The sequence below is a fragment of the Nannospalax galili genome, unplaced genomic scaffold (assembly GCF_000622305.1).
Source record: "Nannospalax galili isolate Female #2095 unplaced genomic scaffold, S.galili_v1.0 scaffold1119, whole genome shotgun sequence".
Classification (NCBI taxonomy): Eukaryota; Metazoa; Chordata; class Mammalia; order Rodentia; family Spalacidae; genus Nannospalax; species Nannospalax galili.
Genome location: NW_008343597.1, coordinates 102,598 through 127,818, shown reverse-complemented (window position 1 = coordinate 127,818; position 25,221 = coordinate 102,598). Strand labels below are relative to the sequence as shown.

At 44.9% G+C, this 25,221-nt stretch overlaps 1 protein-coding gene across 1 annotated transcript; it reads right to left on the bottom strand.

Annotated features, from left to right (window-relative positions):
* Positions 1 to 20,649: 20,649 nt before the first annotated feature.
* LOC103739405 (chymase-like) lies at positions 20,650 to 24,948 on the bottom strand. The gene is made up of 5 exons (XM_008839779.3): positions 24,698 to 24,948; positions 23,767 to 23,917; positions 21,686 to 21,821; positions 21,227 to 21,478; positions 20,650 to 20,848 (listed from the first exon to the last, which is right to left on the bottom strand). The coding sequence occupies exons 1-5, from the start codon at positions 24,753 to 24,755 to the stop codon at positions 20,705 to 20,707; spliced, it is 741 nt and encodes a 246-aa protein (XP_008838001.1). The 5' UTR covers positions 24,756 to 24,948; the 3' UTR covers positions 20,650 to 20,704.
* Between the last annotated feature and the right edge of the window lie 273 nt (positions 24,949 to 25,221).

The window sequence follows — 25,221 nt, the reverse complement described above, 5'->3', positions numbered from 1 at the left end:
ATGACATTGTTATACCCATAGATGAGTGCATCTTTCAGCTCTCACTAGAGAAGCTTCTTGCAGCAGAAGTTAATCTGGTGATTAACCCAGAGACTCACAACTGGTCCAGATGCAGAGAATAAGGACTGCAGAGTGCTTAGCCCTGAATTTTTTCTTAGCTTTGTGAAAAAAAATATCATTGGAATTTCGAAGCTATTGGAGCTGGCTTGTGGTACAGCACCATTTCCATCCTGCCGATTCCCGAACCTTGCTGATTGCTCCACCTTCTTTCTACCTGTTCTTCCGTCATTTTCCTCAGCGTTAAGTGATTTTCACTGCAGAGGTCTCTTACACCTTTAGTAATTTGTTTCTGTTTTTTTTTTTTTTCAGCTGTGAATGGTATTGTTTTCTTGATTTCTTTCTCAGCGTGCTCATTACTGTTAACAGGAAAGCTACTGCCTTTTGCTTCCTGATTTTGTGTTCTGTAAAGTTTCTGCCCATGTTTAGCGGATCTAAGGGTCTTTTGGTGAGATCTTGACGACCTTCTAAATATAGGACTGTACAATCTGTAAATAGGGATACTTTGATTTCTTCCTTCCTGTTTGTGTCCCTCTGATGCCCCTTTTCTCTCTTTCTCTTGCTTTCTTGTACTCACTAAAACTTTTGGGGTGGGGGAGAGTCGGGAGAGATGACTTAGTATTTAAGAACTTGCTGTTCTTCCAAAGGACCAGGGTTCAGTTCCCAACATCCACATCAGGTGGCTCACAACCAACTGTAACTCCAGCTCCAGGGGATCTGATGCCCTCTTCTGGCTTCCTTAGGTACCACACACATCACATAAATGAAAATAAATCTTAGAAAAAGATTTTTTTTTTGAGATAGGGTCTCATGTATTCCAAACTGGCCTTGAACTATGTAGCAAAGGATGGTTTTGAATGTCTGATCCCCCTTCATCCAACTCCCCATCACTAGGATTATAGGCCTGAGTCACCACACCTGGTTTATGGAGCCCAGCACCTTTGCATGCTAGGCAAGCACTCTACCAGCTGAGCTGCACCCCCACCTGTATTTATTGAGGGGTTAAGCACTGTATTTAGTGAGACTGGAGAGTACTCTTTCCTCATCCCTGCTTCCAGAGAAAATGCTTTTGGTTTCCCCATTCAGTATGGTGGCCGAGGATCTGCTATACGCAGTTTCTTAAGCGTGGTCATTCATTATTAGTTTCTTCAGGGATTTTATCATGAGGAAATGCTGAATTTCGTCAAAGTTTTTTTCTGCACTGACCTGATTATGTGATTTTCCCGATTCTGTTTGTACTTACATATATTGATTTGCGTGTGCTGAGCCAGCCTCTCTCTCTCAGACCTTCAGGGTCTATTTGCTGCTCTTTGCCAGGAAGGCCTTGTCCTCTGTGTCCCCTGGGGAGAGCAAAGGCTACAGGAAGGGCACCTCCTTTCTCCCTGTCTCTGGGATGCCTAGGCTGCAGGGCAGAGAGTCCAGTAGAGGTTCTGCCCCTCCCCAGCAGCACCCCCCCACCCCCCCACACGCATATGCACGCACACGCACACACATGCACACACGCACGCACATGTGTGCACACATGCATGTACACACACACACACGCATGAACACACGCACGCACACCTTGCTCCAGTCATGCCACAGCTTAGGGACCCAGATGTAAGTTTTCAAAATGTTCTTTCACGAGCATCTGGATTTTAGTGCTATCTGTGTATCATCCTATTTTACTCCAATTTCATTAGTTTGTGTCCGGCTCTCTCTCTTTTTTGTTGAAAGGTTAATTTGTTCAAGGGTTTGCCAAGTCTTCTTAAGTCTTTGAAAGAAGCGACTCTTCCTTTCACTGATCCTTTCTTGCTGTTGTTCTTTCGGTTTCCATCTCGTTACTTTGGCTGTGATCGTTATCATTTCTTTCCTCCTGCTGATTCTGGGACTGACTTGTTCTTCTTTTTCTAAGACCTTGAGGTATATTGTTCCGTCATTTATTTAAGAGCTCTTTTTTTTTTTTTTTGGGTATTTTTTGAGACAGGGTTTCCCTGTAGCCCCAGCTGGCCTGGAACCTGCTATGTAGATCAGGCTGGCCTTGAACTCACAGAGATCCACCTGCCTCTGCCTCCCAAGTGCTGGGATTAAAGGTGTGTGCCACTATGCCCAGTTCAGGAGCTCTTAATTTTTAATGTAGACATTTATAGCTTTAAACTTCCGTATTGCCCAGGGTCTCTAGAGGAACAGAACCATTAGACTGAATCTACATTACCAAAGGGGGTTTATTAGGTCGGATTACAGGCTACTGGCTGGGGAATACAGCAGTGGCTGTCTGTACACTGGAGAAGCTGAGGACCTAGAGGCTGGATGCTGCAGTCGTCTCAGTCTGGTACTAAAGGCCTGGAGGATTCCCAGAGAACCATGACATTCAGTCTACATCGGGAGTCCAAAGAAACTGGGTTCCAGTGTTAGTGAAGGCAGCAGTGTCAGGGGATAGATGTGCTCACCAGCAAGGAGATAAGGTGGGCCAGCAAAAGCAGGCTGCTTCCCCCAGGCCTTTTTATGTTCGGGCAATTGGTAGAAGGGGCTGTCCACTCTGGGAGACGGTCTTCCCTCTCTTAGTTAATCTGTCTAGGAAGTACCCTTACAGACCTGCCAGGGTCATGTCTCTTTGTAGATTCCAGATCTAATTAACTAATATTAACCATCACAACTTCCCTCTTAGAACTGAATCTCACAGATTCTTTTAAAATGCATGTATTTATTGTATATATGGATGTAGTGTGTGTGTGTGTGTGTGTGTGTGTGTGTGTGTATGTGTGCCACAGCACACGTGTGGAGGTCAGAGGACAACTTGCAGGAGGCAGTTCTCTCCTTCTACCATGTGGGGCCTGGGGATCGAACTGAAGTCATCAGACTTGGTGACCATCTCATTGACCTCTCACAGGTTCTCGTATATTGTGTTTTCATTCGATTCTATGGATTTAAAAATTTCCCTTGATTTCTTTGATGACTTACTGATTGTGCAAAAGTATACTGCCTAATCTCCATCTGTCCCCCCCCACAGTTTCTCTTGCTATTAAATGGCTACCATCAAGAAAACCCAAACCAAACCAAACCAAAACGGCAAATACTGGCTAGCATGTGGGGGTGTGGGAAAGGAATCCTTATGTAATGTTGGTAGAAATGTAAATTAGTCACTATAGAAATCCTGTGGATGTTCTAAAACAACGACAAAGGAACTACCAAATGATCCAGCTATATGTCCTTGGGGCATACCTAAGGGAAGCAAAGGCATCGTACAATAGAGGGGGATACCTGTACACCATGTTGATGCTCACAATAGCCAGGCTATGGGAGTAACCTTCTGCCCATCAGTGGATGAAAGGATAAGAATGGCAGCTATACACAACGGAGTAGCATTCAGTCATTAAAAATAATGAATTTATGTCATTTGCAAGAAAATGAATGGAACTCTGGGTTGGACAGATGGCTCAGCAGTTAAGAGTACATACTTCTCTTCCAGAGGACCCGAGTTTGATGCCCAGCACCCACATCAGGTGGCCCTAATTGGTTGTAACTCCGGCTCCAGGGAATCTGATGCCTCACCTCTGGCCTCTGTGGGCACCTGAGCTCACCTGCATAAACCCCCACACAGATGCATATATATAATTAAAAATAAAACTAAAAAAGGCAAATGGATGGAACTGGAGATCGTACGTAACGTGACCCAGAAGTAGCCGGGGTTAGAAAGATGAACATGCTCTTCTCTCATGTGTGTAATTAACAAAATAAAACAAAACCAAAATCCCAAAAACAAACCTCAAAAGTAACTTCCAGGTAAGCTGCTGAATAAAAATCTCACCATTGAGACTCCGTGAAAGCAAAGTCAAGACAACGCATAGTAAACTCTTATCTTGCAAGAGGCAAGGCCTGTCAACGAACTTACTCTGCCAGGCGAGATCTCTTCAGGGAAGCAGGCAGGAGAGATGAGATTTGGAGTCTGGCTGCCAGCCCTTGCCAGTGGGGGGAGCCGTAGAAACTGCCAGGAAACTGCCGCCCCTCACATACCCTGGAACCATGGGGCAAGAGGATGTGGTGGAGTGTAGGGGTCTGAGGAAAGGACTTACCACCTCCCCTCCCCCACATCCCAGAACTGCACAGATCCCATGTCAGGAATTTGAAGTACAATTCAAGGAAGGGTGATTTATGCTGGTCTGCCTTAAGTGTTTCCTGTTAAGATTCATGAGCACGGGGGAATGGAAAATACAAACCCAGGACTAGTGCTGAACACAAGGTCCAGAGAACAATCTGTCAGATTTGACAGGAAGACAGAGGCTGCATAGAAGATGAAAGGCTCTGGGAACAGACAGTAATGAAACTGCTGAGCATCACCTCCACCACTGTCCTTCTTTGGTGTAGTAGACAGTACCCTCAAGCTGTCAGCTGAAATAAACCCTTCATCCCTTAAGCTGCTTTATCATCAAGAATTTGACTACAGTAACGTGAAGTGTAACTAACATAGTTGTATTAGTGATATCTTCGTGGTTTCATGTCACAATTTCTATTTAAAAAAGAAAAAAGCAGATAGTGGTCTGGAGAGATGGCTCCTCATTGGTTAAGAATGCCTGCTATGAAATCATGAAGACCAGAATTCAATCCCACCATCCCCCAACATAACAAGCTGAGTGTCCCCTGCTAGCCTGTAACCCTAACTCCCAGCAGGGCGGAGAGAAGAGGATTTCTGGGATTTGATGGCTTCCTCTTACTGGAAAACTGAGGCTCGGGATCAGTCATGCACTGAGAAGGCACCAAGAGACTCACGTGGAGAAATCAGAATGTTTATTCACACTGGTGCACCGGAGTGGAGTTATCTTCCAAAGAACTCGAGCCCTGAGTTGAGTGAGTCCCTTTCCAGAATTTATAGGCCTGCTCACATTATTCTCAACCACCACAGCATTGGTGGGTTTGTTACAGCATGTTAGACCATTGACACGTGCTTATGTGCCCAAGACTGCTGATGCAAATTCCTTCCACAGGCACGTTTGCAGAGACAGACAGCTAGGGCAGGGGTTATGGTATTTTTTTTTTTAATAGGATTTTGCCTCAGGTGCCTTAGCAAGCAAGGTAGTTGTAAACAGATGTTCCACTAGATAATTCTGCTTTTCATTTTGTAAGACTGCTTTCTCCATTTTAGTTCTAACTTCTTTTTCAACACAAGTTTTAGCAAGCATTTATAAAACAATATTCAAGTATAAAATCAATCATAAAACAATATTAGACATGCACAAAAGTACACTAAAGGCTATATTTATTTCTCCATTGTTCTACCTCACAAGTGTTGGGAGAGACCCTGCCTCAAAGGAATAGGTGGAAACTAACAGAAGAGGGCACTCGATGCTCTCCTCTGGCACCTGCATGCATATACATGTGCATGGATACACTCTCATAGACACACACAAGTAAATACATCTTTACAGAAAAAGCAGATAGGACTCGATTGGAAAAGAAAAAAGGGAATTCCCACTGAGGTTACTGTGTGTGTTCCCTCAGTGGAGCTCAGAGAACCAGTGAGCCTCAAAAGAGTGAGCCTGGGCCAGTCATCGGGCACCTCAGAGCAGAGCTGCGGTGGATATGCCCTGGCTATAGTTCCAAACTCTGGGGTTTGTTTCTCAACTTGTTGGAGTCCAGACTGTGGAGCCTAATGCCCAGTTTCCATGGGTCCGTGTGCCCAGTTTCCAGTCATGCTAATGCTGGTCTGTTGCCACACTGAGGTCTTCAGGTCTAGGCTGAAGGTAGGAATGCGCTCTAAAGAAATGGGTAACTTGCTTAAGAGGGGCTAGGAGTTCATGAGTTGGTTGTGTGTGTATATACACACATACACGCATATGTATATATATGTAACAATAACGAAAGAAGATGTCATGGAATTGAGAGGGAGTTGGGGAGAATGTGGGAGGAGTTGGAGGGAGGAGAGGCAGGAGTGGAAATGTAAAGTACTCATGAATGAAATTCTCAAGACAAGGAAGGGCTGGGACTAAGCGTCCTGGGGCAGGGGCCACATATTAACAGACAGAAATTAGGAAATTCTGTCTTTTCCTTCCTTCTTTTCTCCTTCCCTCCCTCCCTCCCTCCCTCCCTCCTCCTCTTTCACGGGGATACATGATGTAGTCATGGCTGGCCTGGAATTTGCTGTGTAGACCAGTGTGCTGGAGAGCTTCAGTTTTCAACTTGACACACCTGGGTAGAGGGAGCCTCAATTGAAGAATTGCCTCCATTGGACTGACCTGTGGCCATGTCTGTGGGGTATTTTCTTGATTATTGAGTGATGTGAGAGGGCCCAGTCAGGTCTGCATGCACATACATGTTCTGGGCAGGTTGTTCTGTATTGTATGGGTCAGGGGAGCAAGCCAGTAAACAGCATTCCTCCATGGCCTGTGCTTCAGCTCCTGCCTCCAAGTTCCTGCCCTGAGTTCCTATCTTGGGTTCCCTGATGAACTGTGACCCGGGAGATGTAAGCCGAATAAACCCTTTCCTCCTCAAGGTGGTATTGATCAGAGTGTTTTGTTATGACAATTGAAGGCAGACTAGAACAACCAGGCTGACCTTATTTTTTTTTGTGTTCAGAACTCTTAAAACTTCCCAGTGATTTCTAATTGTGAAATACATTGTTATTAGTGGTGGTGCACTCCTGTAATCCCAGCTCTTTGGAGGCAGAGGCATGAGGATGAGGAGTTTAAGGTCATCCTTGGCTACATGATGAGTTCAAGCCCAGCCTGGGCTACTGGAGATCCTGTCTCAAAGACCAAAACCAAAACTAAACAAACAAAAACCTAAAACCATTATTATTAACTATAGCCCATTTTATCCAACAGACTCTAAAATAGGTCTTCAGTGGTATTAGTTCCTTTCTTTAATTATGTTTTACTTAGGAAACTTTAAAAAATTATAATGATAGTTTCACCCCTACAGTGAAAAGCCTGTAAGGGAAAGTCAGAGCGCGTATTTCACAGTTTGCAACCCCAACGATACCAGTGAATCACAGACACGTGGTTTGCGTGGAAGCACCTTTCTATGCTGAGCCATCTTGCTGGCCCTCTTTTTCCAGGTTTTTTTTTTTTTTTTCCCCCCATAGGGTTTCACTATGTAGCTCTAGCTGACCTGGAACTTCCTATGTGGACCAGGCTGGCCTTGAATTCACAAAGATCTGCCTGTCTCTACCTGCCAAGTGCTGAGATTAAAGGCATGCACCCCAATGTCTGGTTTCCTTTTCAGTTTTAAAAAAGTCATTTATTATATAGCCACCTTAAAATAATCTGTAACACGAAGGGAACTTAGTTTCTCCAATATCCACTTTCTCAATATTACGGGAGATTGTGAGAGCACAAAGTAGTTAGAGGAATTATGGGGTGGAGAGAGGGACCAGCACACGTCTTGGTTCAGTTTAGGTTTGGGTTGATATGTGTGTCCTTGTTTGGTTTTCTGTCTCCATCTTCTCTGTAGAACACAGGAAAGCTGAGCTGTTTCAGTCTGAAAGTCTGTAGTGTTCATGCTGAGCCGTTCTTTTTCATAGCAGAGGAACCCCGCCTTCTGTCTCTGCAGAATTTTCATGCAGATGCTGGCACATTTCTCCCAGTGTCTGTCGATGGAAGCCATGCCATTCTCTGAATCTTTGAATCAAATCTGCATTGATTATTGATTTTTCTTTCTAGGTGGGTGGTTGAAGGGGGTCGTGTGGCTCCAACAGCTATTTCTACACCTTGTGCTTTCTTTGGGCTCATGCTAGGAGCAGACAGCTTTGTCCTTAGCATCCTTGAGTCTTTTCATGGATGGCTCCTCCCAGCGTAGGCACTAAGTGGTCCTGAGGTTGCCCTTCCTCCTCATCTTCTGCCCCAGGCAGCAAAATACTATGTTCTGTGGCTCCTCTGCCTTTGGGAGAACGGACAGAGCAGGGAAAGTACAGTGGATAAGACCATTTGCCAAAGCCCCACCCCCAAGGCGTCCAACACTGAGGGATGCTGACAACATTCACAAGTATGTGTAAAATATTTTAAAAAGGAGAACAAATATGCTAAAAAGCCATTCTTTTAATAATAATTCTGATTTAATTGCCACTGTTTTTAAAGGATTTTTTCCAGTTTTTCCTCATTTTTTCATATGGTTATAATTAAGGTGAACACACATTTTGGAATGCTTCCGTTCACTTTATATGGCACTTATGCCCATGTTTGGGTGTAGGGTGTCCAAACGCTGAGGCAGGCCCCTTGGTGTTGGAAGCCTGTGACTATGGAAATGAAGAAAGGGTTCAGAATCTGGAAGCCTCCCTGCCCAGCGCCCCTGTCGCACCTTCCGTCTCCACCCCTCGTAACCACCATCACCCACTCCTACTTCTGTGAATTTGACTTTTGAGGGTTCCACATATATGTGAGCTCATGTGGTATTTGTCTTTCTGTACTTGTTTATTTCATTTAGCATGCTCTCTTAGTTCCTCCACATGATGATAAGTGACAGAATTTTCTTCTTTTAAAAGCTGAACAGTGTTATACCATGTAAGCACACCACTTTGCCTTTATTTATTCATCTGCTGATGGATGGAGGATCCCATATCATGGATATTGTGACTAATGATACAGGGCACATGGGAGTGCAGATATGTCTTTGATGTAGTGATTCATTGTGTGTGTGTGTGTGTGTGTGTGTGTGTGTGTGTGTATTATATCTTGTAGTGAGATTGCTGGAACAGGCATATGAAAAATGGCTAAATAATTAAAAATCAGAAAAATAGAAATTAAACTCACAATGAAATATCACCTTATACCTGTTAAAATGTTAACAGAAAGTTAAGTATTGAACTAGAGTGGCTGATATTATAGTAATAAATGTACATAATATTATGAAGGTTCAAGTGGTTATTACATAAAAGACAAAAGGTAACAAATATGGAGTCTTTTGAGAAATGCCTATTCAAGTCCTTTGCACATTTTTTTTACTCTGTAAGATTTTTCACTGTATTTTTCATTATTAAAACAACACATGTGGGCCAAGTGTGGTGGTGCACGCCTTTAATCCCAGCACTCAGGAGGCAGAGGCAGGGAGATCTCTGTGAGTTCAAGGCCAGCCTGGTCTACATTGTGAGTTCCAGGACAGCTGGGGCTATAGGAAGACTGTCTCAAAAAGACAAAAAAAACCCAACAAAAAATACACGTATGAAAATGTCATAATGAAACCCATTATTATTATTATTATTATTGTTGTTGTTGTTGTCTTTTTTTCATACATGTATTTTTTTTTTTTCTTGGTCTTTTTGAGACAGGGTCTCCCTGTAGCCCCAGCTGGCCTGGAACTCACTACTAGATCAGGTTGGACTGGAACTCACAGAGATCTCCCTGCCTCTGCCTCCCGAGTGCTGGGATTAAAGGCGTGCATCACTATGCCTGGCTGAAATCCATTATTTTATATAAATAATATTCACTAATAAAACCAGAAACGGGACCTAAGATGTAGTTCAACAGTAGAGTACTTGCCTAGCATGAGCAAGAATCTGGGTTTGATCCCTGTCACTAAAAAAATGCCCATGTGGCTGGATGTAGTGGTGCATATCCATAATCCCAGCAGGTGGGAGGTAGAGGCAGGAGGATCAGGAGTCCAAGGCCCGTATCAGCTGCATAGTTTAAGACCAGTCTGGTGTATATGACTCTGTTTCAACCCCCACCACCTCAAACAACAACAACAACAACAACAACAACAACAACAACAACAGCAGCAGCAGCAGCAGCAGCAGCAGTCTGCTCTCCATTAGATGCCCAAGACTCAGTTTTATCTCTACCAATCACAGTCCTTAGGGGCAGGACCAGGCTTCTGAAACACCGAACTACCCAGACAACTCTGATGACCTGTTAGGCTTTGTGCCCCATGTACACACCTCACGTGGTACTTGGTACTTCATATTAAAGCAGAGAGGATGGTTTTACATTTTTGTTTTTTTATAATTCCAGTCAAAGAAGTTATCTAGCAAGTATTTTTTGATGAGTCATCTAAAAATATAATTCAATTTTCCTACTGCATTTCATTCAGTGTGGAAGGGTCTTTTGAGATGTTATTAATGTAAGAGCACCATGGAACAATTAAAAATGATCATTTTCAGTGGGGGCACAAGGGCTCATACCTGTAACGGCAGCACTCTAAGAGGCTGGGGCGGTGGATTGCTGAGTTTGAGGACAGTCTGGACTATACAGAGAAGCACTGTCTCACAAAGCCCTACTTCCAATTTTACCACTTTCAAGAGGGTGAAGATGTAGCTCTGTGGTGTGGCACTTACCTCGTGCGTTCTTGTGTTTGACCCTTAGGACCACAAAAACAAAACGGAAAAACCACTCCACATACATTAAGGATCTATATCAAAAAGTGCCAATGACAAATTATTTTCACCAATTTTTCTTTCTTTTTTAAAAAAGCCATGCACACAGTTAAACTATAAAAAGCAAGTGGTGAAGCCCAAACCCAAGACTGTAAGATTTATGGATGAGACAGACTTTCTAATCTACACAGACGAGTTCAAGTAGCACTTTGAGGAAAATACAGTGTGTGAATATTAAGTTCCAAAGAAGCCCCATTTTATCACAGAGCACACAAACCCTTTCTTCACAGGGAACGGTCCTTCACGGTAGTCAATATTTCTTTTCACAGCTCCCAACTTCTTCTTCTAACTGTTTCCCATGTTAGTTAAAGTGTGGAGACAACTGATAAAGTTTGTCCGGGTTGTGCAGGTCATCAGTGTTTATGAAAGCTCATTCTGTTTTTAGCCATTTTCTAGCTCAGGTACAACACTGCAGTTCCTTCCCTTTCTAGCCTAGAAGCCGTGTAAGGCCCCGGATTAGTGTTTTAGGATGATTTTCAGGTTCCCAGGACTCCAGTGTTGTCAGACACTCTGAACAGAGCCCTCTTCTTGTTTTGATAATGAATCATATTGAGGGGCAGAAGGATGAGTGTCACAGGGACACTTCTAGCAGACCTATGGAGAACCTTCCACAGGTCAAAGGCACTCAACCCCACAGGCTCCTACTTGTCCCCCAAGGGGGAACCCCTGTCATTGCTCTAGTTTCCCTCTCAGTGGGGCACCACATGAGCATGGCAGTGAGGTCTAGGTGTGGTTTCAAGGGCATGTCAAAGGGGGCAGTCCCTTTTGGCCTCGTATGGGCAGTATGGTTGGGGAAGCCATCTTTGTCATTACTCTTTGCGTTTTTTTTTCTTTTTGAGACAGGGTCTCCCTGTAGCACCAGCTGGCTTGGAATTTGCCATGTAGACCAGGCTGGTCTCAATCTCACAGAAATCCACCTGCCTCTGCCTCCTGAGTGCTGGAATTAGAGGTGTGTGCCACCCCGCCTAGCTTCTTTGCACATTAAAAAATATTTTATTTATTATTTTTATTTCATGTGTATGCGTGTATTGCCTGCATATGTATAAGTGTACCTGTGTCGTGCAATGCCCACGGATGACAGAAGAGGCTGTTGGGTCCCCTGGGACTGGAGTTGTGGACAGTTGTTAGCTGCCATGTGGGTGCTGGGATTCGAACCCGGGTCTTCTGCAAGCACAGTGTTCTTAACCACTGAGCCATCGCTCCAGCCCCCCTTTGCACATTTTTTAATTGGGTTATTTTTTTTGCAGTTGAGTTGCTCAAATTCCTTATGTATTTTGGATACAACTTTCAACCCTTATCTTCTTCCAATTTTGTTTTACAGTCCATGGCTTGCCTTCTTCATTCTGTTATTTCCTTGGTTGTTCAGAAGCTGTTTAGTTTGGTGTGATCCCATTTGTCTGTTTTGTTGTCTGTGCATTTGGGGTCATGTTAAAAAAAATCGGCTGAAAATGGAGTTATCCTATACTGTGAGGCAATGCCCTTCCTACACACCATCGGCTATCAAACAAAAAGCCCAGTGCCAGGGAATTGGTTACCTCTTTTGTAGTTATTGGTTAGTGAAGTCCCATAGACCCCCAAACATTATAGGCCATTGATACTGATCTTGGTGGCAAGCCTCTATTGCTGAAGACACCATATACCTGAGTCATAGAACATGGAGAACTCAAGCTGGTGCTGACCTGGAAGCTTCATCCCTATTGGTTAGCTTTCATTATCCCTGTTGGCTAGTTTTTTTTTTTTTTTTTCCCCAGAGGAGAAAAGCAGTCACCAATCTTATCAAGATGCGAACCCTAAAAACTACAATACCAACTAGCCTGGCAAGCTATGTTCACTGTTGCATTCATACATGTATATTATGAGGGTAACCAACTACTTTCTAATTGGATTTAAGGCCCACTTAAGATGGAATCCATGCCTGGGACCATTCCTGGGGTCAAGAACCTGTGACTAGATAGGTTATAGGCTCTCGGGAAGAACCTACTGGTATTCTGCTAAATGGACATAGTATTAAACCAGCTCCTACTGACTTATTACTATACCCATAGGTTAGTGCATCTACCAGTCCTCCAGAAAAACTTCTTTTTACAGCAGATGGTGATTAACACCAAGACCCACAAATACTCAAAGTGCAGAAAACAAGAGATTGCTGAGTACTCAGCCCTAAATGGGGCATCTATATCACACCCCCTCCTGTCAAGGCTCAGTGACCGTCATGGAAGAGGAGGAGGAATGATCATAGGACCTGGATGCAGTAGAAGACTGCATTGAAGTAGTGTCTGGAAGACACAATAGGGCAGTTGCATGTGAATGCACAACAGTTGTAACAGTATGTACAAGACCTGTACAAGCTCAAGGCAGACAAAATCCTAGGAGGTGGTCACAGAGTCCCACCCCTCACTGGGGAGCAATTGATAGCTGGTGGGAGAGGGAGAGTCAGTTTTCTTTGAGGGTAGGTTGCCCATACTGCAGTGGATGGCTCTGTACCCAGGAGTATATGGAGAGAACAAATTAGACTCAGTGGGTTATCAAAAAATTAAAAGGACATGAAATTAGCAGGGTAGAGAGGTGGGGTTGGAACTGGGAGGAGTCACGGGGAAGAATGGATGAGGTGAATATTACCAAAATCCATTGTTTGGTCTGGATATGGCTCAACTGTTAAGAGCACTGGCTGCTCTTGCAGGGTTTGAATCCCAGCACCCACATGGTGACTAACAACTGTCTTGAAGTAGTGTCTGGAAGACACAATAGGGCAGTTGCATGTGAATGCACAACAGTTGTAACAGTATGTACAAGACCTGTACAAGCTCAAGGCAGACAAAATCCTAGGAGGTGGTCACAGAGTCCCACCCCTCACTGGGGAGCAATTGATAGCTGGTGGGAGAGGGAGAGTCAGTTTTCTTTGAGGGTAGGTTGCCCATACTGCAGTGGATGGCTCTGTACCCAGGAGGATATGGAGAGAACAAATTAGACTCAGTGGGTTATCAAAAAATTAAAAGGACATGAAATTAGCAGGGTAGAGAGGTGGGGTTGGAACTGGGAGGAGTCACGGGGAAGAATGGATGAGGTGAATATTACCAAAATCCATTGTTTGGTCTGGATATGGCTCAACTGTTAAGAGCACTGGCTGCTCTTGCAGGGTTTGAATCCCAGCACCCACATGGTGACTAACAACTGTCTGTAACTCCAGTTTCAGGGAATCCAGTGCCCTCTTCTGACCTCTGTGGGCACTGCATGACACTGGTGCACTTACATATATGCAGACATGACACTCACACACATAAAACAAAAAATAAAGTTCAAAAATACATTGTATGACATTCTCAAAGAATATAAAAGTATTTAAAAAACTGGCAGGACGATTACTGTAATTTCAAGGCCAATCTGAGCTGCATAGTGATTTCTAAGCCCCCTATGCTAGGATCTAGAGTGAAAACCTGTATTAAAAAATTAAAACAAAATTAGACTACCCTTTTCCATTATTTGTTCTTGGCAGACTTGTGAAAAACCAATATCATCATCTTCTTTGTATGGAGAAGGAATTGGTTCAGGAAAGAATATACACAGTCTCGTGGTCTTTGTGGAATGTCCGGGGAGTGTGTGAACCAGCTGGTAAAGTGGCCCTGGAAGGGCACTGATGATGCACTCTAGAGCCCACCTCTGGCACTGCTGAGAGACACTTGTTTCTGGCTTTCCACTGGGAAGCTATCATTTTTTCATTCCCCACCAGTATCACTTCCTCGGCTCCCTCCAGCATCTCCTCCCACATGGCACCTATATCCAGTTAGGCCCATTTGATGGGCTATCCTTACCCATCATGATCTAACTTTCAACAAGACAAAGGTGAGTTTTGTTGATGGAAGGTTCCAACTAAAGCTCTGGGGAAACTCTGAATACATGCATCACCCCAGAGCTACTCGACCCCTCCTTAGCTGACTTCTTTGCTTTGCGGTTGGGCTGGAATGGCTCTAGCGACAGGCTGATTCAGATCCTGCCATGGTTGCACATCTAACCCATCATCAGCAGATAGTATCACTGAGCCCTTGACATGGCACTTCCCTCAGAGGGACTAGCCACCAGTGAGAAACTGTTTAGATCATATCAGACCCATTCTGCTTCGGAGAGATGGACAATGGTCTTCATCAGCATTGGTATCTAGCTCTCTGGGTATGAACTTTTCTTCTCTGCCTGAAATGCCTCCACCAGCACCATCTTAAAGCTTACAGATTGCCCAGTCCTTCAACCTGGTTCCTATGTGGCATTACTCAGATCAAATGACTCATTTTATAAAAACTGATGGTTCATTGTGTTCATTCAGAACACATAGAAGCTGGTAGACTAATTAAATAGTGAATTGACCTGTTGAAAGAACTGTTAAGGTGTCAGCTCTGAGACAGCACCCTTGAGGTTGAAGCACTGTCCTCCAGGGTGTGGTAAATATGCTGAACTGATACCTATGGTTTGGTGTTCCCATACAACTAACATACGAGGCTGGGAATAGAGGGTTAGAGGTAGACTTGACCCTTTTCTTTATCACTCCTGGGGACTGACTGGTGGCCCTTATATCTTCCTGTACTGCAGACTCAAATTTTTCCAACTTAGAGGCAGTTTTCCAGAATGAAGATGCTCTCACCAGGGGCAGAAGCAAAAGGTCCAGTGCAGTGTAAGCTGTGACTGCTATTTAGTTGTTTAAGATCCTTCTTGACTGTTGTCTAGTCGTTTAGGATCCTCTGTGACTGCTATCTAGTCATTTAGGATCCTCTGTGACTGCTGTCTAGTCGTTTAGGACCCTCTGTGACTGCTGTCTAGTCGTTTAGGATCCTCTGTGACTGCTGTCTAGTCGTTTAGGACCCTCTGTGACTGCTATCTAGTCGTTTAGAATCCTCTGTGAATCAGTGCACTAGAAAGCAAAGCAAGAGTTCTTATACTGGCCTTGACCACGGGAAGCAAGAGCTGCTGGAGTGAATGGATGAAGATGAGGATGGCTACGATTCAGATCACAGGGGATACCTCTGTGCATTTGAGCTCAGTGATAATCATAAGTAGACATTTGTGACAATGAAAACCTAACAAAAATTAACCAAAGGCTCAGTCCTCGGGGGTTCAGGCCTGGGACACTGTCCAACACAGATGGGAGATGTAGCATGGGTTCTGGGGGTGAGGGGAGAAATGTCAATTTTGGCTCTGAAACCAGCTGCAGCAATGATACTTTATTTGACAGCCTCTAAATTTTTTTTTTGTTTAGGAGAGAAAAGTATTTTTAAATTTCATGTTTCAAAAATTCAGATCATCACATTAATCACTATATAAACTTTTCCATTATGTTAGTCAGTGTTTGATGTTTGATGGGCAATGTTTTATTAGAAGTTATTTGAAGAAATACAAATGAACTATTTTGCTTATAAACATGATAAAGGGAGGTAACCCAGACCCAGAAAACAAACACTCTGTGTTCTCTCCTATTGGGGTCCTAGCTCTGAATTTTTGATGTGAGTATATATATATAACCTGAAGTAACCACAAAAGACAGGAAAGTAGAAAGGAACCATGGGGGACAGGTGGTAGAAGGAGCTCTAGAGAGGGCGGCAGTAGGACACAGGCGACTAGAAAACATGAACCAGGGAAGGAGGAGGGAGGGCAATACACAGGGAGAAGGAGGAAGAAGAGATAAATAGCACTAAGGGCGTTTAAGAAAGCCATAGGGGCCGGGCGTGGGGGTGCTTGCCTTTAATCCCAGCACCTGGGAGGCAGAGGCAGGCGGATCTCTGTGAGTTCAAGGCCAGCCTGGTCTACATAGTGAGTTCCAGGACAGCTGGGGCTACAGGGAGACCCTGTCTCAAAAAGACCAAAAAAAAAAAAAAAAAAAAAAAGCCATAGGGAAACATATAAACTTACTTAAAAGTACATACACAATGTATATGTGTATATATGTATATGTATATAGTTTAAATGGATTATGCTTCCCTCAAGAGCCATAGACTATCTAACAAAAGCCAAAGTGCCACGCCTGGGAAACTTCCCTTCAAGTAGTTGGTTAGGGGAGTCCAAAAGATTCCCCAAACAACATAGGTTATTGCTATGCTTTTGGTTACCTCCCAGAACTTGAAGATTATCTATTGCTGAAGCCATCACATACTTTGGACACAGGACTTAGAGGAATCGAGTTGGAACTGACCTGGAAGCCTCCTTCCTGAGGACCAGCTCTCACAGTATCACAGCGATCAATATTAAGCCTACCATGCTGGTTAGTTTTTGTCAACTTGACATAGGCGCTGGATCCCCTGGAACTGGACTTACAGATGGCTGTTGACCTCCATGTAGGTGCTGGGACTCAAACTTGGGTCCTCTGTAAGAGCAGTCAGTGCTCTTAACCAGTGAGCCATCTCTCTAGCCCTGAGGCATTTTCTTGTTAGTTGGTGTAGGAGGGCCTAGCCCACTGTGGGCAGAAGGTGGGATTGGGCTGTATAAGAAGGAAGCTGAACCAGGCTTGGGGGTGCACACCTTTAATCCCAGCACTTGGGAGGCAGTGGCAGGCGGATCTCTGTGAGTTCAAGGCCAGCCTGGTCTACATGGTGATTTCCAGGCCAGCTGGGGCTACAAGGAGACCCTGAGAAGTTGGGAAAGTCAGGGGAAGTGACCTAGTAAGTACTGTTCCTTCATGATTTCTGCTTCAGTTATAGCCTTCGGGTTCCTGCCTTGAGCTCCTGCCCTGGCTTCTCTTGATGGTGGACGGTAACCTGTAAGATACAACAAACCCTTTCCTTTCCTTCCTGAGGATTTTATCACAGCAACAAAAAGCAAAGTAGGACACCTATGAACCACAACAATGACCAGCAACATATCCCAGTGGCACAATAGTGGTGCTTTTGTTTTAGGAGTAACAAACAGCTGTCTAATTGGACTTAAGACCCACTCCATAGGAGGGAATTCATGCCTGGTACTGTAAACCTAGCCAAATCCCCAGGCTGGAGTGGTCACAGTCCTTAGAGGAGAACCTACCACTGCTATTTTCCTAAATCAATATAACTTCTAACTGTATTCCAAATACAGTTAGCTATCATCCGTCATCAAAGAAACTTCTCTTTGTCATAGATGGAGATCATTACAGAGATCCATAACTAGTCAAAATTCAGAGAACAAGCTACCATGGGGTTCCCAGCCCCAACTGATATATCTATAATGCAAACCCTACACTTAAGGCTCAGGGAGCATTGCAGAAAATGGGGCAGAAAGAGACCAGGACACCTGCTGTGGACAGTGTCTTCCAGACATGATGGGGAGGCCACAGCCACAAAAATCTCAACAATATGGTTGCCTGAACAAGACCCGCATAGTGACAACACTAATTGATATGCCAATGGGTCCCATCTCTAGATGAAAAACTACAGGCGATCAATGGTTGCTGAGGGAGGAGAATCAGTTTTCTCCAGGAATAAGCTCCCTGATAGGTTATCCAATTCCAAGTGGTCAGTTAAAGACACGTATGCTTTTGAGCACCACTAAATCAGCTCAGTAGGTTTCATATATATATATATGTATATATATACACACATATATATACATGTATATATGCATACAGTAATGATTAAAGAAGAAAATAGGACATTAAGAATCAGTATTTTTAAATTTGGCTGCATACTTTTTCCTAAATTACTGTTGGGTTAACTGTTCCATGAGCACTTCCCTTTAAGGTGGGAAAGCATAGTATTGAGGCACTGTGTAAGAAATCACATCCTTTATATAAGTGGCCCCCAGATTGCACTTACTCCAGACCCCAACTACCTGGAACCAGTGGACACAAATGCTGTGTCTGCTTCATCAGTTATAAGGATGGGTGGGAACCAAAAGGAGAATTTGGGTTTAAAGATTGAGAGGTGGCGCAGTCCTGTACTGTGCTTTACGTCACAGCAGGAAATGTTTTAGTGATGTTATAATACAAAACTTACTATACTAACACACACTCTGAAATATACAACCAAACCAATTACAGCAGCCATACACCGGTACCTGGGCACAAGGGCAGACTTTGAATACAACTGGGGATCTCTAACATTAGGTTATAGATTTATCAAATTCACATTAAAATTGTTTGTTTTATAGGGTAAAGGACAAGAAAACTTTATATATGCTGTAATTTTATCACACATATTTACATTTTTTTTCCTTCCATAGGTTCTTAACACTTACATTCCATAGCTCCCTATTTCAAACAAACTTTGTAGGGACTGTATGAAGCTGTATAACTGTCAGAATAGTTTGGGTAGTGATATTTGTATAATAGAAATCTTCTTTGTTTTTTGAAACTGGATCTCATGTAGCCCAGGCTGGTCTTGAAGTTCCCATGTAGCCAAGGATAACTTTGAGCTCTTCATCCTCCTGTGTCTACTTCCCAAGTTCTGGGATTACAGGCATGCATTACTATGCCCAGTCCAAAATGTTTCTTGAAGGTTATTGAGTGATCTCTAGTACTAGTTCTGTAAAAAATGCTCCAGTGTACCAGTTGGTAGATACCTATTCACTGCATTTAAGAAACAGGGCCTCTGGGCATGCATTGTGCCTCTTTCTGTTCCATGGCTGGGATTCTCATTTTAAATTTATTATAATGGAAATCTTTATGCGGGAATCGTTATGCATTTCTCTTTTACTTCTTAAGGAATTCCTGGGAACAATTTGCTTGGTCAGAGATTTGCCGTGCTCGCAGAAGCCATGCACGTTGGCAGCCTGAAACTCTGTTCCTTCCACTGGCGAGTGTTTGTGCTCAGCACTTCTAGGCTTTGGGCCTCTTGCTGGTTTGGATGGAGCCCTTTGTGGATGGCTGTCGCTCAAGCAAACTTGATGCTGTCCCTCTTCTTACTGCCCCCTGTATCTGTTGCATAGCAACGGATAAATGGCACTCTCCCTTGCATCTCCTAAAAGCTTACATATGGGCTGTGAGAAAGACCCTGTGTTATAGTAACAGTCATTCTTTAATGACTTGTGTTTGAAGCAGTGATCCTCAGCTGAGGGTGATCCTGAATGGCCATGGGGGTTATTGATCAACACCTGGAGACATTTTGGTTGGTAGTGAGGAGGGTGTTGCTGCTAGCTTCTACTGGGGAGAGGCCAGACATATTTTAAAGATCCCACATTTTGTTGGCAATACGAAATGTTCTCAGTGATTCTGAATATTATTAAATATAAACCAGAGTTAGTATAGTGTTGATAGTTAAGATAGAGGCTGGGGAGATGACTCAGTGGCTAAGTGGGCTTGCTGGGAAAGCATGAGGACCTGAGTTTGAATCCCCAAAACACACATAAAAATGGGGTGTGGATGTGTGTACCTGTAACCCCAGCACTGTGAGGGATGCAGATGAGAGGGTATCTGGGGCTTGCTGGCCACCAGTCTAGCTCCAGGTTCAGTGAGAGACCCTAGCTCAAGGGAATCGGGCAGAGAGTGATAGAACAAGACACTTGATGTCCTCCTCTGGCTTCTGTGTGTGTATGGGCATGAACACCTGGGTACATACATGTGCATGAGTGTTGCCAGAGTTCTCTTGGGGTCTCTCGCGCAATCAGACAAACCATATAATATGTTTTTATGTGAATTTATTATGGTTTATGCCCTTGGGTAGGGAGGGGGTAAATGGGGGAACTTACACAGAGACAAGCACTCTTGAGCGGTGGCTCAGAGCCCACCACTTCAGATTCCTCCCACCACTCACCCATAGTCTCCATTAACTTTCGCCCATGCATACTGAGCCCGCAGTCTCACCCCAGGTCTGTAAGTGCCCCCTCTTGCGGCCACACGGGTAAGATTCTGGGGCCATCTTTTTCTCCATGACCACCACTGCAGGCAGGTTCCTGGAGGCTAGTGGCTTCCGTCCCAAGATGGTGCAGAAAACCCCTCCCCAGTCAATTCTCCACAGCAAGCCCCACCCCTTGGAGGAAACAGGCAGTTTGGGAGACAATGAGAGAGAGAGAGAGAGAGAGAGAGAGAGAGAGAGAGAGAGAAAGAAGGAAGGAGTGCGTATAGTACATATAATTTCTTGCTTAAGCTGGAAACCCAGATCCTGCCTTCTGGGAAAACTGCTTTTCTTTGCTTCCTACTTGTCTTTGTTTTGGTTGCTATGTGCAGGGAGAAGAGAGCAGAGAAGACACACATTGCAGTCTGGAATCTGGGTCTTTACTGGAGTTTATTGAGATTGTGGCCTGTAGGAACCTTCCAGAGGCTCAGGGCTATGTGGCAGAACTTTAGCAGGAACCAAAGGAGGGCCAGATCACATGGCAGGCACAGAGAATTGGTTCCGGTCCAGTTCCTCATTTCCAGGGTTAATTCTCCCTCAAGATCTCATTGATCCAGGGCCGGTAATGGGAGATTCTGGTGAAGACAGCAGGGGGCTTTGCATTCCGATGTACATAGGATGCAATGCCCTGGGCTACCCCGGCACAGAGAAGAGGACCTCCAGAGTCTCCCTGTCAGGGGAGAAGAAGAAAGGAGAGAGGAAATGCATGAATGAAGAGGAAGTGACCCTCTACTTCTACCCATGGGTCCCAACATGGAGTTACAGTCAGGTCTAGAGTCAGACCCAGGAGCTCAAGGGTTTGTGCACCTCAGTCGGCTGCCATACTTTCCTTTCCTGAGGCAGCCACCCCACCTTCTTCATATCACCCCTTTGTTCCCCGCCCAGCAGACTAGGATGCGTGTCCCGTGACCGTTCTGGGTCGTAGGAGGAGGAACACATCAATTTCCTGACTCTTGTGATTCCCAAACCCTGCCACTTCTTCCATCCCTCTCTCCTAGAATTCTGGCCCCTGAGCAGTGATTTTTGGACAGACTAGTTGGAACACCACCTTGTATACGGACTGCCTCTTCCTGGGATTGCCCACACAAAGCTGGAGATTGTGGTGCAAACTGAAGTGTGTGCAGGCTTGGGGGTCCAAGAGTCTCATCTTCACTTCCTGCAGGGTGTCGGAGGCTGATTCGTTCACATTTGTTCTTCCCCAACCAACTGCCCGGCACATCCTCCCAGGTGGGATGAAGTTGAATTGGGCTGGGAGCGGGAGAGTCCCCACAGCCAGCGTCAGGTTGGCTTTCTCCTTCAACTGCGAAGGAGATGAGGGGCTGTTAGTGAAGGCTATGGGCTAGGAGGTAGCTGGAGGCAATCAGGGAGGGAAAGGGCAAAGCACCTCACTTTAGGGCCAAGTCTGCTAGGGGGACTGTGGCGAGAATGCTGTCTAGAGGTAGGCCAGAGAGTTCAGGGCATTGGGGGCCGGAAGGAAGTGTATATGGGAGTAGAAAGATGTTGCTACCTTCAGTAACATGATATCATGGAGAATCAAATCGTCATCGTAGTTTGGATGAGGGAATTGCTTTTCAACCTCAAGTGTCTGCCATGTGTCTTCTTTCACTGTTTTGTTATGGGCTCCTAGGAGGACCTTTATAGATCTGTTATAGGGAGGACAAGAGGCTGAGGTTGTAGCAGTGGGCAGAGTGCTTGTCTAGTTCTCATGAAACCCTGGGTCCAATCCCTAGTACCATATCAACTGGCATGGTGGTGCATGACTATAATCCCTGCACTTGAGAGATAGAGACAAGAAGACCAGAAGTGAAAGGTCATAGTGAGTTTGAGGTCAGCCTGGGCTACATGAGACTTTGTCTCAGAAACAAGCCCCCCAACTCCCACTCAACCCTCCCCCAAACAAACCCTATTGCTGTTGTTACAGCAATAAAAAAGAATGGACACTTAGAAACAGAGACAGCTCCTTAAATGAATGGATTTTGAGAAAAGGCTATAATTCCTTTCTGGGACGCTCTGTCTATCCTCACTTTCTTGGCCACTTATAGTTTTGGATGGGCTCAGGTTTTAATCATGAGGGCAAGGGGCCGGAGCCAGCTTTCAGGAAAGAAAAGAAAAGGCTTCTTTTAAAGACAGAACTTTCTCCGGAACAGACACAATTTCCAGCGCAGGAGCCCTAGAAATTGCTTCTTCTGCAGCAAGAGATAATGAAGAAAGCAGGAAGTGGTGGTGTTCTGTGAACCTTGTTCTCTGTCTCCCTTAAGGACCAGACAGGCCATAGGACACAGCCTAAGACTACTATTAAATATATATAGGATTAAACTGACTCCTAATGGCTTCTTATTATACCCATAGATTAATGCACCACTCAGCTCTCACCAGAGAAGCTTCCTATGCTGTAGATGGCGATGAACACAGAAATTCACAACTGGACAACGTGTAGACAATAAGAGGCTGCAGGGTGATTATCCGAGAATTGGATACCTGTATCAAACTTCTGCCTCCTAAGGCTCAGGGATCGTTGTGGAAGAGGGTGTGGAAAGATTGTAAGAGTCAGAGGTTGTGGATGACCACAAGGAAACAGCGTGGTCAATTACTCCTATGAACTCACACCAGTGGTGACAGCATGCACAAGTCTCACATGAGTTCAAGTCAGACAAAATCCCAGCATAGATGTGGGGAAGTGGGTAAGAAATCCCAACCCTACCTGAGGAACTATTGGAAACCAATGGCTTCTGGGAAGAGGAGAGTCAGTCTCTCTCTCTCTCTCTCTCTCTCTCTCTCTCTTTTATGTGTATGTGTGTATTGCCTGCATGTAGGTAAGTGCACCTGTGTCATGCAATGCCCACAGAGATCAGAAGAGGCTGTTGGATCTCCTGGGACTGAGTTACGGACAGTTGTTAGCTGCCATGTGGGTGTTGGGATTCGAACCCAGGTCTTCTGCAAGAACAATCAGTGTTCTTAACTGCTGAGCCATCTCTCCAGCCCTGAGTCAGCCTCTAACTTTTGGTAGGTTAACCAGGCTTCGGTTTTGGGACACAAACTTGATACTATAGACATATATATATATATATATATATATATATATATATATATGTATATGGGTGTGTATACATACATATCATACACACACATTCACGCACATATATAATAGGGTACATGAAATTGGGCAGGGGATAGTAAGGTGAGGTGCAGATAAAGAACAGGATTTAAATATGTTCAAAATATATTGTATGAAACTCTCAAAAATTAAGTAAAAAAAAAAAAGAGAGGGGCTCTGGACCTTGGAAACTGCAGTTCTTGAGAAGGGCCTGTGAGAAGTAGCCTAGAAGTCTGGGTGGGCCCTGAAAGGTAAGCCATGCACATCTTCTGTTTTGAACGGGTACCGAGGGAGCTGCTTTCAGAGACACGTCCCTTGCCTCTGAGGGGCGTTGTGCTCACAGTGATCGAGGCTCAGGGAATCTACCTAATGCCGTTTCCCACCTGCCAGCTGACCCCGGCTCAGATCTCTCTTCAGATCCCACCTGGATGTGCCCGGGGTTGCTACCCTGATTGATTTCCTTACTCTCTGAAATAAACAGCATCTGGTCTCACCTTCCTGCACAGTGAGCAGCTGTCAGCACAAAGTCTCGCCTTATCAGGAAGCCACCACAAGCTCTCAGGTAATTCTGGGAAGTGACAATTTCCAGATAGGCCATGTAGGGGCGGGAGTGTGGTTTGCACTCTGTGCCCCCGATGATGTCCCCTGGAACAGAGAACCCCAGGGCCTGACGAAGGGAACAGCGCAGCTGGGTTAAGACTGAGACTTCCCTGGTGTTCCTCCTCGCCCTGAATTCCGCCCTCTCTGACTCTGTCACTGGCTTTTCTCCCCTTACCCCCAAAATTTACTCCTTAAATTAACGTTCGTTCTTGAGGTACGACAGCCAGTCATGCCTTAAAGCTAGGCATTTTTCAGCTCTGCGTTTCTGCACTCCTGCCCTGTGGCTGGCCCTTCTGTCCTCCTGTAGGATGTTTGTTGTTCTGGTTCCTCCTGTCCTGGCCTTCTGACAGTCACAGAACAACCAGATCTCAGGATAATCTCTAGATTTAAGCCCAGAAGATGAAGAGAATGTGGCTGTTTTCCTGGGGATCCCTCTCTTCCTCCCACTTGCTTTACAACCCCCCTCTCTCGGTCAATGCAGAACTCTTTGTTCCTGGGACCTACCATGACCTCAGAGAATGGATGGACATAGCCCCAGAGGAGACTTCACTGTGGTACTTTTTTTTTTTTTGAGACAATGTCTCACTGTGTAGCCCTGCCTGGACTGGACCTCTCTATGTAGATCAGGCTGGCCTCGAAGTCATAGAGACTTGGTTGCCTCTGCTTCCTGAGTGCTGGGATTAAAGGCAATGCCACCACGCCTGGCTCTGGTATGCTTAAAGAGAGCTCTTGGGACCTGTTTAAGAGTCAGCTACAGTGAGACTAAGCAGCTTTGTTTTAGGAGTTGATCTTGAAGATTTCAGAGGGAAGGACCCCAAAACTCACCGGCTTTGGCGCTGGAGCAGAGGAGAAGGAACATTAGATGGACAGGAAGAAGATTCATCTTCTCAGAGAGGCTGCTCCTGGCAGGCACTGGCTCTATCTTCAGTCTCAGGATTTATTACTCTCAGCAGGCAAGGGAGGGGCAGGACTGTGACCACAGGAACTGAGTGGTCATGGTTTTTTCTCTAAGTTGGCTGTCTTCACGACTAGCGGGTCACCCAGGATCATACTGTTTTTTCTAGAGGGGAAGTCGAAGCCTGTGCTCTTATAGCTTAGATGTCTTTAACCATGAATCTTTCTGGGTTAGGGATGTGGGATGTGGCGGGATTACCTTTTCCAGTTAGAACAACTTGTGAACTTGTGAAAGGCTCATCAGAAGCATGGGTTTTGGTCTTATTTATTTATTTTTTTTTTGGAGACAGGGTCTCCTTGTAGCCCCAGTTGGCCTGGAACTCACTTTGTAGACCAGACTGGCCTTGATCTCACAGAAATCTGCCTGCCTCTGCCTCCTGAGTGCTGGGATTAAA

Coding starts and splice junctions, on each gene's coding strand:
- LOC103739405 (XM_008839779.3), bottom strand. CDS start 24,755: ATGAATCTTCTTCCTGTCCATCTAATGTTCCTTCTCCTCTGCTCCAGC. Junction 23,918..24,697: donor CTGCTCCAGCGCCAAAGCCG/GTGAGTTTTGGG, acceptor TCTCTGTTCCAG/GGGACATCATCGGGGGCACA. Junction 21,822..23,766: donor GCTGCTCACTGTGCAGGAAG/GTGAGACCAGAT, acceptor TCCCTATAACAG/ATCTATAAAGGTCCTCCTAG.